The sequence below is a fragment of the Anarrhichthys ocellatus genome, unplaced genomic scaffold (assembly GCF_004355925.1).
Source record: "Anarrhichthys ocellatus isolate YVR2014 unplaced genomic scaffold, GSC_Weel_1.0 scaffold10, whole genome shotgun sequence".
NCBI classification, from domain to species: Eukaryota; Metazoa; Chordata; class Actinopteri; order Perciformes; family Anarhichadidae; genus Anarrhichthys; species Anarrhichthys ocellatus.
The window spans coordinates 4,310,303-4,321,575 of NW_022280040.1; the positions used below are offsets into that span (position 1 = coordinate 4,310,303).

Below are 11,273 nucleotides of genomic sequence, written 5' to 3' on the forward strand. Positions count from 1 at the left end.
AAACCAACGGATGTGCAAAACAATAATATAAATAATGCAGTGTTTATTGTTACAAATAAAAATCAATTAAATATTTGAGAGGTGAAATTATCTCCGGTAAGAAATGTAAAATCATGACAATTTTATCAGAAATAAATATGTTAAAAATCCAGATCTCGTTTCAATTTGTCTGCTCTCACTTGGTTTCATCACAAATTAAGCATAATTTACTCAAAAGTATATATACAGTCCTATTGTTTATTTTCTTATCATTTTTCTCCCAGAAGTCTAAAATGACTTTAAGTACGACATTATAACGACATGTACATGATTGTATATGGTATTTTGACCCATGATATTCCATTGTGACATTATAATTAAATGTTCTTGTACATTTCTGATTATCCTTCGGTCTTTTTACACGGTTCTTTTTACACACATGTTGCAGGCGTGGCTGACAATGTCATCGTTTCCAGTGCAATACTTCCTCTGTTTATAAGGTTCACCCACGTATTTTTTACATCAAAGTTTCGCTTTCTGGCCTGTAATGACTTTGAGTATGTGACACTGACAGCATCAGTGCGGAGGCAGAGAAGAAATATGATTGCGGGTGAGTCAGACTTCTTCAAGTTTCCTTTCATTGGGCTGAGTTATGAGCAGTGTTGGCAGAGTGAATAAAAAAAGAGGATTTAAGGATGTTTAGGCTATAAATTAAATAAATTTAAACATTTTTCCGACTCTTTAGCTTAATATATTGAAATATGATGGTAGGATAATATCTTTCATATTGCATTTTTGAAGATCAAATCGCTGGAGAAGAAGTTTACCTCAATACCAAATGTTAAATTGTGAATCATTCCGTTCAATGTTGACATTAAGCTGTACTTCAATAACAGTATGAGGAACCTTAGATAAAAAGTGACTTTTGTAGAGAGGATGACACTTTATTTATCGTTCATCATACAAAGGGAACATGCTGCTGTGTTGGAATTAAGAAATACCAAATATCTAAACCCTAGAATGTGTGTGTTCCTGCAATAACCTAATGAGTGAATGAGTTTTCAGGTTTAAAACATTGTTTCAGACATTATAAAGTATCTAACTACACAATGTATCCTGTATAACCAATGTAATAAACCACATAATGGGCATAAGCTATAAGCAATTGACTTACCTTTATGAAAATATTAGTTTCTTGTTTTTATGATTGCATTTCTCACATCTCTTTAAAATATCCGCTTCTCTTTAAATTGCCTCAGGCTATTCAGAAAACAACTTTTGAAATGAAGTTCAATTTTTCTGTCTTTCTAGTTGTCTTTCTTCTGTGTGCTGTCCAGCTTCAGTGCTCTGATGGCATCGCAGCGCAGAATCCGGATTGTGTGCCCAGTCATGACGTAAAAGCCGTCGGGATCTCTCCTGTGTTTTAACTGAACAATTCCAATTAATTATACATATATTATAGTATTATATAATACATCTATTTCTGAGTTACTGTCTATTTCAGAAACATTACTGAGTTATGGGAAACTATTAATTATTGGTAAACTCCACTGAATGTAAAAGGAATGTAAACTAGTGACATATACAGTACATTAAGATGGCAGGTTTTATAGATAATATAATATAATGTGATAATATTAGATAATGTTATTTAATGTTTGCTTTTTTAAGTGCATTAGTCCGGCACATAAATTGTTGTCATGCATGTAATTAACTGTGTCTTCCATACGACCATATAGCAGATTAAATAAAGATACTTTGATTGTCTTGGATTCACTTAGAAACGAAGCTGCAGAGCAACAAGAGGTTGTGAAACACCAGAGCGGGAACTAGCACGTACTTGACAAAATGTACTGGTTTTAATTCTGCTCATCAGTTTGAAGTGTGTCCGTTTATGCATCATTTTAGTATAACCTTTAAATGATGACACCTTTTAAAAGCAGACACAAGACAACTTGTTAAAGTTATTATTTTTGACATGTAGGGAATTCCATTTAGCTTGGTATATTTGGTCTTGTGGATGATTTATAATTAAAACACAGATATCAAATAGTAAATAATATATGTCTTTGGTATAAAAGTCAGCCTTTTTTGTTTATGAAGCTACATACCGTAGTTTGCATCATAGTTTGCAACCTTAATCACGCAACCACATCAAAAGCTAGTTAATGCAGGATCATGAAATGGTGAATCTTGTCTTTCAGGTTGCATGTTTTGTGCCAGCTGACTATCAGAATGCATCTGGTTCTGTCAGCGTAGAGGTGTGCGTTGGTCAGAAACTCATCATCTCCTTGGAGGACTTCTCTGAATTCCCTGTTTGCCACTGGATCAGAGGAGCAGACCCAATACTGACAGTGTAAGTGAATTTCTATGTGTGTGTATTTAGGTGTGTTTCCCCTTTTGTATTATGTGTATATATTTAAACTGAGGGGTTTTCTTAAACTTTATCAGAAATGGGAGTAACTCCATGGTCCTACCACCGCTTTCTGAGACAGATTCAGGGGAGTTTACGCTGATCTGTGAAACTAGCGAAGGGACCAGGTCCTCACTGGCTGTGTCTCTGCATGTAGTAATGAGTGAGTAACAGCTCTCTCTCTCTCTCTCTCTCTCTCTCTCTCTCTCTCTCTGTCTCATCACCTCTCTAAAACAATGCTAAGACTCAAGACAGCAAACAAACACTGGACTGCTTGATGCTGATAAAATGTTGACAATTTACTCTTTTTTTTCAAGAACGTCCCACAAAACCAAAGCTGACACTGGACAAAGTGGATAACAAAAGGCGTTCCCCTTTTTTTACATGCATCTCTGAGGGCTTCCCAAAGCCCACACTTGAATGGTCCGGGTAAGATGTTATTCACTACACATGTATGCATGATTTATATGTTTAGTTGATAACAATGTAGTCTACTGACTCTAACTTTATCAAAAAACATCTTATAATAGTGTGATTTTCTGAATAATCCCCCTTTTGAACAGAAACAATAATCGGGCCGTTGTTACTGCAAACAGTGTAATGGCAATTAGCAGTGTATCCAGTAGTTGGTTTTCTAAGAGTGGAGTGATGTGCTGTGCTACCAACGCTGAAGGACAAGAATGCTCTCAACTCTATGACTACGGTAATTCAATGTTTCTAAAAATTCATTAAATACATCCTACAAATGATTTATTCATAATAAATGGTCACAGACAAAATCGAATTGGTCAGTTTTCACATCAACCACCTGAAAAGGTCGGAGTAGAAATAATTTACAACCTAGGGACTGTCTCTAATAATCATAGCAAACAATTATTAGACTACATTTTTAAAAAGTCATTGACTTGAGTCCTTACTGTGTGTTTCAGACCTGGACACTGACTTAAATGAAGTTTCCAATGACATCGTGAGCCCTGGTCAGTCTTTACTTCTACGCTGCCGAAAAAAACAACAGCCTTCACCTGTGTGGGAGAAGGGCGGCAAAAACATCAACGGCCCAATATTAGAATGCTCTTCTAAAGTCAAGAACGAGGTACAGTAATTCCTGCTGAGATCACTGAGATTTTTCTTTGAATTCAAATTTGAATTATTTCCTTTCATGTTTGTCTTTCCCACTCAAATCACAACAACAATATATTTTTATCCCAGATTTGCTTTAGAAATGACGGCCATGAAAATAGTTGGATGTCTTACCTGTTCATCGAGTCAGTTAATGTGGACCACAGTGGCACATACACCTGCAGGAGTCAAAACCACAAAACAAGGTCTGTTGACGTTCATGTCCAAGGTTAGCGGAACAAATTTTATTTTTCAAACTTTATTTTTTCTCTCTGTTTGTGTAGTAATTTCAACTGTTACCAATGAATGCTTCTTTCTAAAGTTTAGTCCCGTTTGTACCATTTGTGCATGCACTGATTTCCTTCTTGTGTCTCCGTAGCTGAGGGTTTCCTCTCTGTCCAGCTGGATAAGAGCCTGACCATACCAGCTCAGAATGCATTAAGCTCCTGTTTGCAAGCCAGTGTTTCCTACCACCCTGTGCTCCAGCACTGCTCCTGGGAAGATCCTGATAAAAACATGACTAACTGCATCAGGGACAGTTGGGTAACAAAACACAGGTAGTTGCATGAAGCAATGTCCGTGGAGCTGAACTCCTCAAAATGTTGCATAGTTGTCTATTAATGCTCATGTACATTTCTACATGCGGATGGTCAGTGAACTAACCTTTTGTAAATTATAATCATACGAGGTATGTTATTGAAGACTTTTGGGGGGTTTCATATGAATGTTGTCTTCTCAGGACCGTAAAGCGATGTGATGTACTCAAGTCAGGAGATTATAAATTACACCTGGAGGCTGGCGGAAGAAAAGAAACAAAGACTATATCAGTGTGTGTTGTAGGTAAGAGAGATTTATTGTGTGTGTCTGGAATGTTTAACATTTGTTAGGTAAATTCTGCACAATTCTATCACTTTTAAAACTTGCATTACAAACGCTTATTGTCCACTGACTTTGTTTCAGACACACCAAAGTTCAAATTCGGGAATAACGAGGTCAATAAACCCTTCACCGTTGAGACCGCAAGTCTCGTGCCAGCAAATTATACCTGGATGTCGTGTCCTTCGAATGACAGGTATGCTCATTGTAGCCTGTTAATGTACACACACACACATACGCACAGACACACTCAGATTCAGATTTCCTTAAGTCCCGACTCTTTGTATTATAGCATCTGTGAAACAGACTCTTCCTGGAAGGAGATCCCAGAGGCCTCTCAAACAGACTCAGATGTCTCCTGTGAGAAGACAATCAAGAGCTCTCTGAGCAGAGATCTAGTGGATGGACATCGTTTAAAGTTTTGCCTGACAAACTCAATTGACTCCTGGTGCAAAATCCAATACTCAGTAAACTACTCACCGTTACTCCTGCACTCCACAGGTAGCAAGACTGATTTCACATCAAAATAATGACTTTTTATTTATGTTTTTTATGACTGTTATTAGAAACTATCTGTCATCCCTGTTTTTAGGTTCTGCAAATACTGATGACGGCAGCTTGATGGTGCTGAAAGTAGGCAGTTTGATTCTGCTCCTGGCTTTGGCAATAGTTACCGTGGTGCTCATGTACTTTGTCAAAAAGAAGGTATGTACTACACATTGACAAACATACACCCACACACACACACACACACAAACACACATGAGGACATGACGCCAACCCCTTTCTGTTTCCAATAGAAACCCCAGTATCAGCCCCAGCTTCAGATTATCCAGATGGTTGGACCCAATGACAACGATTACATCTACATAAACTTCAAGGAGTTTGGGTACGACCTGAAATGGGAGTTTCCCAGGGAGAACCTAGAATTGGGTACGAACCACACCGAGCATCAGACATGATAACAGACTTCAGTGGTGGAAAACGTACTCCGATCCTTTACTTAAGGAAAAGTGCCAATGTTACCACGTGAAAATAATTATTTACAAGTAAAACCCCTGAGTTTCATATCCTGCTTAGTACAAAAATAGTATCAGCTTAATTTAGTTAAAGTATTAAAAGAAAATAGAATAAGTTGTGCAGACTGTGACAGATTTATTTTGAATAGATTGTTAAAAGTGATGCATCAATGTGTTAGAAGCATTTTACTGTTGCAGCTGACGAGATGAAGCTTTTAGTTTTAACTACCATACATGTTGTTGGGAAGTTTACTTCCGTGGTTCCCAACCTAGGGGTTTGGAACCCTCAAAGGGTCACAATTGCAACATGATTGATGGGAGAAGAAAGAAGGAGACATTCTGCTTCATGAAATTGGATTCATCTTAAAGAAATTTTTCTAATTTTTGCTTTTTTCATTACAAATTTGAGAGTTTTATATTTTTGGGCCTTGTACAGTTATTTAAATGAACCCATCTGAGAAGTTTAGAGGGGAAGCCAGTCTTTGGTTGAACTACTAATAACTCATAAACATCTGAAGACTGACCAGGGGCCCCAACGGGACACTTACTTACTCTTTTGTAGGAGGCCAAAATCTAAAATAGAAAACGTTAGGTACCACCGATTTAGTCTTTAGCAGTGCATTGTTTTTTTTATCTAAAAAGTTACTTCAGCTCACAAATAAATGTAGAGAAGTAAAAAATATAAAGTATAAGCACCTCAAAACTGCACTTACGTACAGTAAGTAAATGTTCTTAGTTGCATTCAACCACTTTCAGACTTTTTACGTTATTGTTCCAAGTTTCATTACAATGTGGCAATAAAGTTATACTTTCGTGTGTCTCTGTCTCCTCACCAGGTCAAGAACTGGGCTCTGGGGCTTTTGGCATGGTGGTCCAGGCTACAGCTTATGGCATCAACAAGCCTGGAGTCTCACAGCAGGTGGCCGTCAAGATGCTTAAAGGTCAGTGTTTCATTTATTTATTCCGTGAGCAAAATGCAAAAAAAAATGTTATGGAGGTCGTTTAAGCAGCTGATGTGATATTTGACGCTGCAGAGAAACACCAGACGGTGGAGAAGGAAGCGCTGATGTCAGAGCTGAAGATGCTGACTCACATCGGTCACCATGCCAACATTGTTAACCTGCTTGGAGCATGCACAGACTCGGGTACAGTTACCACTATACTGCTAATACTTTTGTCAGATCGGGATGATACATCTTGTGCCATGATTCATTATTTGTTTTCCCGTTTACAGGACCCACATACCTGATTTTCCAGTACTGCTGTTATGGAGATCTACTGAACTACCTTAAGACAAACAGAGAGCGCTACCACAAGTCTGTGACCGACGCGTTCAACAAGGACCGTTTCAGCAGCCTTTACCACAACCTGCAGCCCAGGAAAAGCTTTGGGTGGGAACGACAGGAAACGAGGGGTTGGAAGAGCAATATTGGGAATAGTTTAGCAATAAGGGGAGATCAAACATAAAGACAAGATTCTATATAAGTGCCGGCATATTGGTAAAATGACTCTGTTGAAAGTGTAACTTTACAATAACAATCACGTCTCGTTTGTGTTTTCTCAGTGAGCTAGACACAGCAGTGGACAATTACGTGCCCATGTACAGCTGTACCACCAGAGGGCAGGAGGAGATCGCTCTCCTTACCGTCAACTCTGGTGACATGGACAGCTTTGAAGGTGAAAAAATACTTGAAATCAGAACATGCATGTTGTCAAACAGATAAACTTGTATATTAAAACCTTCAGTTGGCCAAGCAGAGAGTAACAGATCTCTCTGAGTGGTGTTGATCCAAACTGACCCCAGTTTATCTGCAGACCCGATGATCCATGAAGACCTGGACGATCAGACAGAGGACCTGCAAACCTTGACCTTTGATGACCTGCTCAGCTTTGCCTTCCAAGTGGCCAAAGGCATGGAGTTCCTCTCCTCCAAGAATGTAAGAAACGAAGGTCCAAACTGTGGAAACGCTCCACATTTACATCTCTCAACCCACACATAATGACTGATTAATCATTAGGTTCATTTTTAAGCAAAGTCTCAGTCCCTATAGTTCTGGCTTCTCTCTCTTCTTTGTATTACATCCTGCATGGATAGTAGAGAAAACCCGCTATTTGAAGACAATAACTTTGGTTTTATAAATTGTTACACGACATTTTATAAACCAAACAATCCATCCGTTAATCTAGAAAATCATCTGCAGATCAATTGATAATTAAATATTATTGTGAATTGCAGCCCTAAACTCTCCACCTACCAGATGGTTTTATTCAGGTTTTTATGGACATTATAAAACGTATGTGTAAAGTTGTTGTCAGCTTCCAAAACTCACATGCCAGTCCAGTAAATAGATATATCAACAAATAACCAAAATGTTCCAATGTCAAACTACAGTCGCAGGCTTGGTCTTTGTGGATTGTAGTGAGATTTAAGTAAGCACCCTGATGATGGGTCCTGTCTGTCTGCAGTGTATCCATCGTGACCTGGCAGCTCGAAACGTGTTAGTGACAAAGGGCAGACGGGTGAAAATTGGTGACTTCGGACTGGCCAGAGACATCGACAACGACTCCAACTATGTCGTGAGAGGAAATGTATGATACTTTTATTTTATAGCTTTCATTGGTTGCTATGTTCTGTCCATTTCTGCATTCTTACACATTATGTGGGTGACATGGCTTTTCAGGTGCGTTTGCCAGTGAAGTGGATGGCACCAGAGAGCACCTTTCAGGGGATCTACACCATGAAGAGTGACGTCTGGGCTTATGGCATTCTGCTCTGGGAAATCTTCTCACTTGGTAGCCTTTGCGAGCACTCTCAGTGTATTTAAAAGACGAGCATATAATCAATTCCTGTGCAATGATTAATGCCAACTCTGTCTGTGTAACTCTCAGGTGTTACTCCGTACCCGGGCATGAAGGTGGATCACATGTTCTATTCGATGATTGAAAGCGGATTTAAGATGGATTGTCCCTACTACGCCAACGAGTCTGTGTAGGTGTCGCCTGTCTGTATGCAGCCGTTATGTTTCAACTTTTTCTTACATATTAATGCATAAGTAACAATTATCTAATAACATATTATATTTATAACGCGATGAAATGGGACATTTAGTACTTTTGGTGCTGTAACTAAATTTAGCTGATAACACTTCTGTACTTTTACTACAAGTAGGATTATGAATGCAGAATTTTTACTTGTAATGGAGTATTTGTACATTATTGTGTTGGTACTTTCACTTAAGAAAAGGATCTGAGTACTTCTTCCACCACTGTTTTCAAAACAAATACAGCAATGCAGCGACCTTTGACTTCTTGCTATTATGGATGACTGAGAATCCTGCTAAATATTTCATCTCCACGGTTTACTTCTCCAGGTACGGGATGATGTGTAAGTGTTGGGCTCTGGATGCCAGCAACCGGCCATCTTTCTCCAAACTGGTGTCCTTTATGTGTGATCAGCTGACAGACAGAGAGGAGCAGGTAGGCCTGTAGAGCAAGGTCAACGCATTGTGGGGAGAAATAGTCTATTTGAGTTTCATCCCGTACACCTCCACAGCTGTACAGACATGTTAACATTGTCTCTGATCTAAAAGCAGCATTAAATCCTTCCTCTTGCAGCTCTACCATAACATGCTCGACAAGACATCCAGCGACTACCAGAATGCAGCGGCCATTTTGGACATTTCCGCCTTGACAAAGCAGAACGAGAACAAGACTCAGTCAGCCAATGATTACTGTCAAACCCACGCGACTGAAGAAAGCAAAGCAGAAGTGTCCGACACAGACACTGTGGCAGCTGACGAGAAGCTTGTGAAGCCAGCTGATACGGAGTGATCCTCAAATGTTCAAACCAAGGTATCTATATATATTTTTTTAAACAGTTCATATAAGGTTTTTCTTAAAGCAATAATCTCAAGAGTGACAGCATTAAACGCTTGCTTTATATTATATTAGAGTATTGTAACAAGATTTTAATTACATGGTATTTCAGTGAATCATATTCTCACTATGAAAAAGTGGTCTGAATGTTAATACAGTATTTTTGTTTTCTATTATCATTGTGCAGCTAAAATGAAAAACAGTTTTGTAAAAGGATGCAAAATATTTTCAGGACTATAGAGATGTCAGATATGGAGTTGTAACCTGTTTATACATTCGGCCTACATGCTGTAGCAACTGATCAACTTTTGATTTTAGATTTGATCATATACATATCATATATCATATATATTGTTATGCAGTGAAATGTGATGGCAATTATGTTGTTGTGGTCTCTTATATTATACCGGCAGCTATTACTTGCAGATCAAACCAAATGTTTGTACACATTTGAAGATCTTTTTTAAAACAAGCTTTATTTTTGAAATATTTTAGTGGATTTCTTTGTTATCTCTATTCGTTTGTTTATGTTTAAGCATTATACCTGCAATAAAATGTACTTTACACATTAATGAAATAAAATGTATGCAATGTACATATGTCTGATCTGTCAACCAAAAAAAGATATTTTTCGCTTCTTAGATTGACTCATTTTAATAATTTCCAAAAGTCTGAAGAGGAGTAACTTTTCCGAATTCACAAAAAAAAAAAAACAATTACAGAAATTATTAAATTTTAAGCATTTCGTATTCAATCAATCATCTTCATATCATACCTGACATATATGTAACAAGGTGGTAAAATAATAAATAAAGTATATAAAGGAAATCTGTGGTGGAAGAATAAATCACATGCCTTGTTGTAACAATACAGCCCTGCATTCAAAACCTTACCTAAGCAAAAAGAAGGTCCTTGTCAGTGTTTTACTATTTGATGTTTTTGGATTTATATTGCTGCTGCATTAATGTGTATGTTGCATTTTACTGCATTGATGGTTGTACTAATTTAACTCATAGAAACTGCTAGTTGTATCTACAGCAATGCATCATATTCTATAAAATCATCTTATGTTTGTAGCATATGTGTTGTGTGAAACTCATGTAAAAAGGCAACTTTTCACGAGCTCAGGAAAAAGCCCTGTTTTCAGCTTTGCGACGGTGCATTTTTCAGCTGATACAAAGTGGTTTTTAAACTGTGTATTCAGCATATAAAGAAAGTGAATTGTTTTAATATAAAGGAACACGTAAGCCTATTTATTATTGGAAAAGAAATAATCAAAATCACTAAATTTGGAGATGGACAGGAAGGGTATGAAAAGTTGTAGTGTGAGAAGTAACTAAAGCTGCCAAGGAAAAAGTACTACATAAGCCTGTGAGATGTAGTGGAGAAGCAAGTATGTACAAGTACCTTGAATGTATACTCAAACGTACTTAGTTGCCCCTGCAAATAAAAGTCCGATACTGTAGGCGTTCCTTTTGGACAGTAGAGGGTGTAGTTTCACCACCTCGCGGGGCAGTAAGAGGCTTCTCTTTATGCCAAGCTTTGTTTGTTTTTCCTTCAGAATACGGGCTTTGCATCCACATGGTTTATTTTCCTTCAGATATAGACGAAATAAAGTTTGGTCTTGACCACAAAAGTTCCTTCTAACAAATAAGGTGAAACAGGTGTCATTTGAGTTGATCCATATATTCTACCTTGTCTTACAAAAGTGAAAGAGTGACAAAGTAAATTGAGTTGTCTGTGCATTGCGTCCCCGAACTTGCTCTGCATTTATGTTGATGTTGTAAATTTCCATATGAGCTGTAGAAAGATGTTAATGTTATAGTTGACAACATTTTCTCACATTTTGCATTTTATTACAGAAATAAATAATACAAAATAAACATGATTGCAGCGACAAATAGGTTATTGCATTTTCCTTATTAATCTAATTTTGCTTCATGATCAGGTTTCACATTCACAGAAGCTTTATTTTTTGTATTTATGAATGA

The 11,273-nt window shown here is 37.6% G+C and overlaps 1 protein-coding gene across 2 annotated transcripts; it reads left to right on the forward strand.

Annotated features, from left to right (window-relative positions):
• Nucleotides 1–1,384: 1,384 nt before the first annotated feature.
• Nucleotides 1,385–11,165, forward strand: LOC116385136 (receptor-type tyrosine-protein kinase FLT3). Of its 2 annotated transcripts, XM_031850348.1 has the most exons (23): nt 1,385–1,829; nt 2,184–2,335; nt 2,431–2,555; nt 2,710–2,821; nt 2,956–3,095; nt 3,322–3,485; nt 3,602–3,740; nt 3,891–4,068; nt 4,251–4,351; nt 4,472–4,583; nt 4,680–4,888; nt 4,980–5,092; nt 5,188–5,320; nt 6,243–6,347; nt 6,441–6,551; nt 6,641–6,797; nt 6,971–7,083; nt 7,222–7,343; nt 7,873–7,995; nt 8,088–8,199; nt 8,296–8,395; nt 8,778–8,883; nt 9,022–11,165. In XM_031850348.1, the coding sequence occupies exons 3-23, from the start codon at nt 2,447–2,449 to the stop codon at nt 9,235–9,237; spliced, it is 2,775 nt and encodes a 924-aa protein (XP_031706208.1). In that variant the 5' UTR covers nt 1,385–1,829; nt 2,184–2,335; nt 2,431–2,446; the 3' UTR covers nt 9,238–11,165. The 2 variants fall into 2 exon arrangements, with proteins under 2 accessions (XP_031706208.1, XP_031706207.1); XM_031850347.1 differs by having other exon boundaries at nt 1,385–2,335.
• The last annotated feature ends 108 nt before the right edge of the window (nt 11,166–11,273 follow it).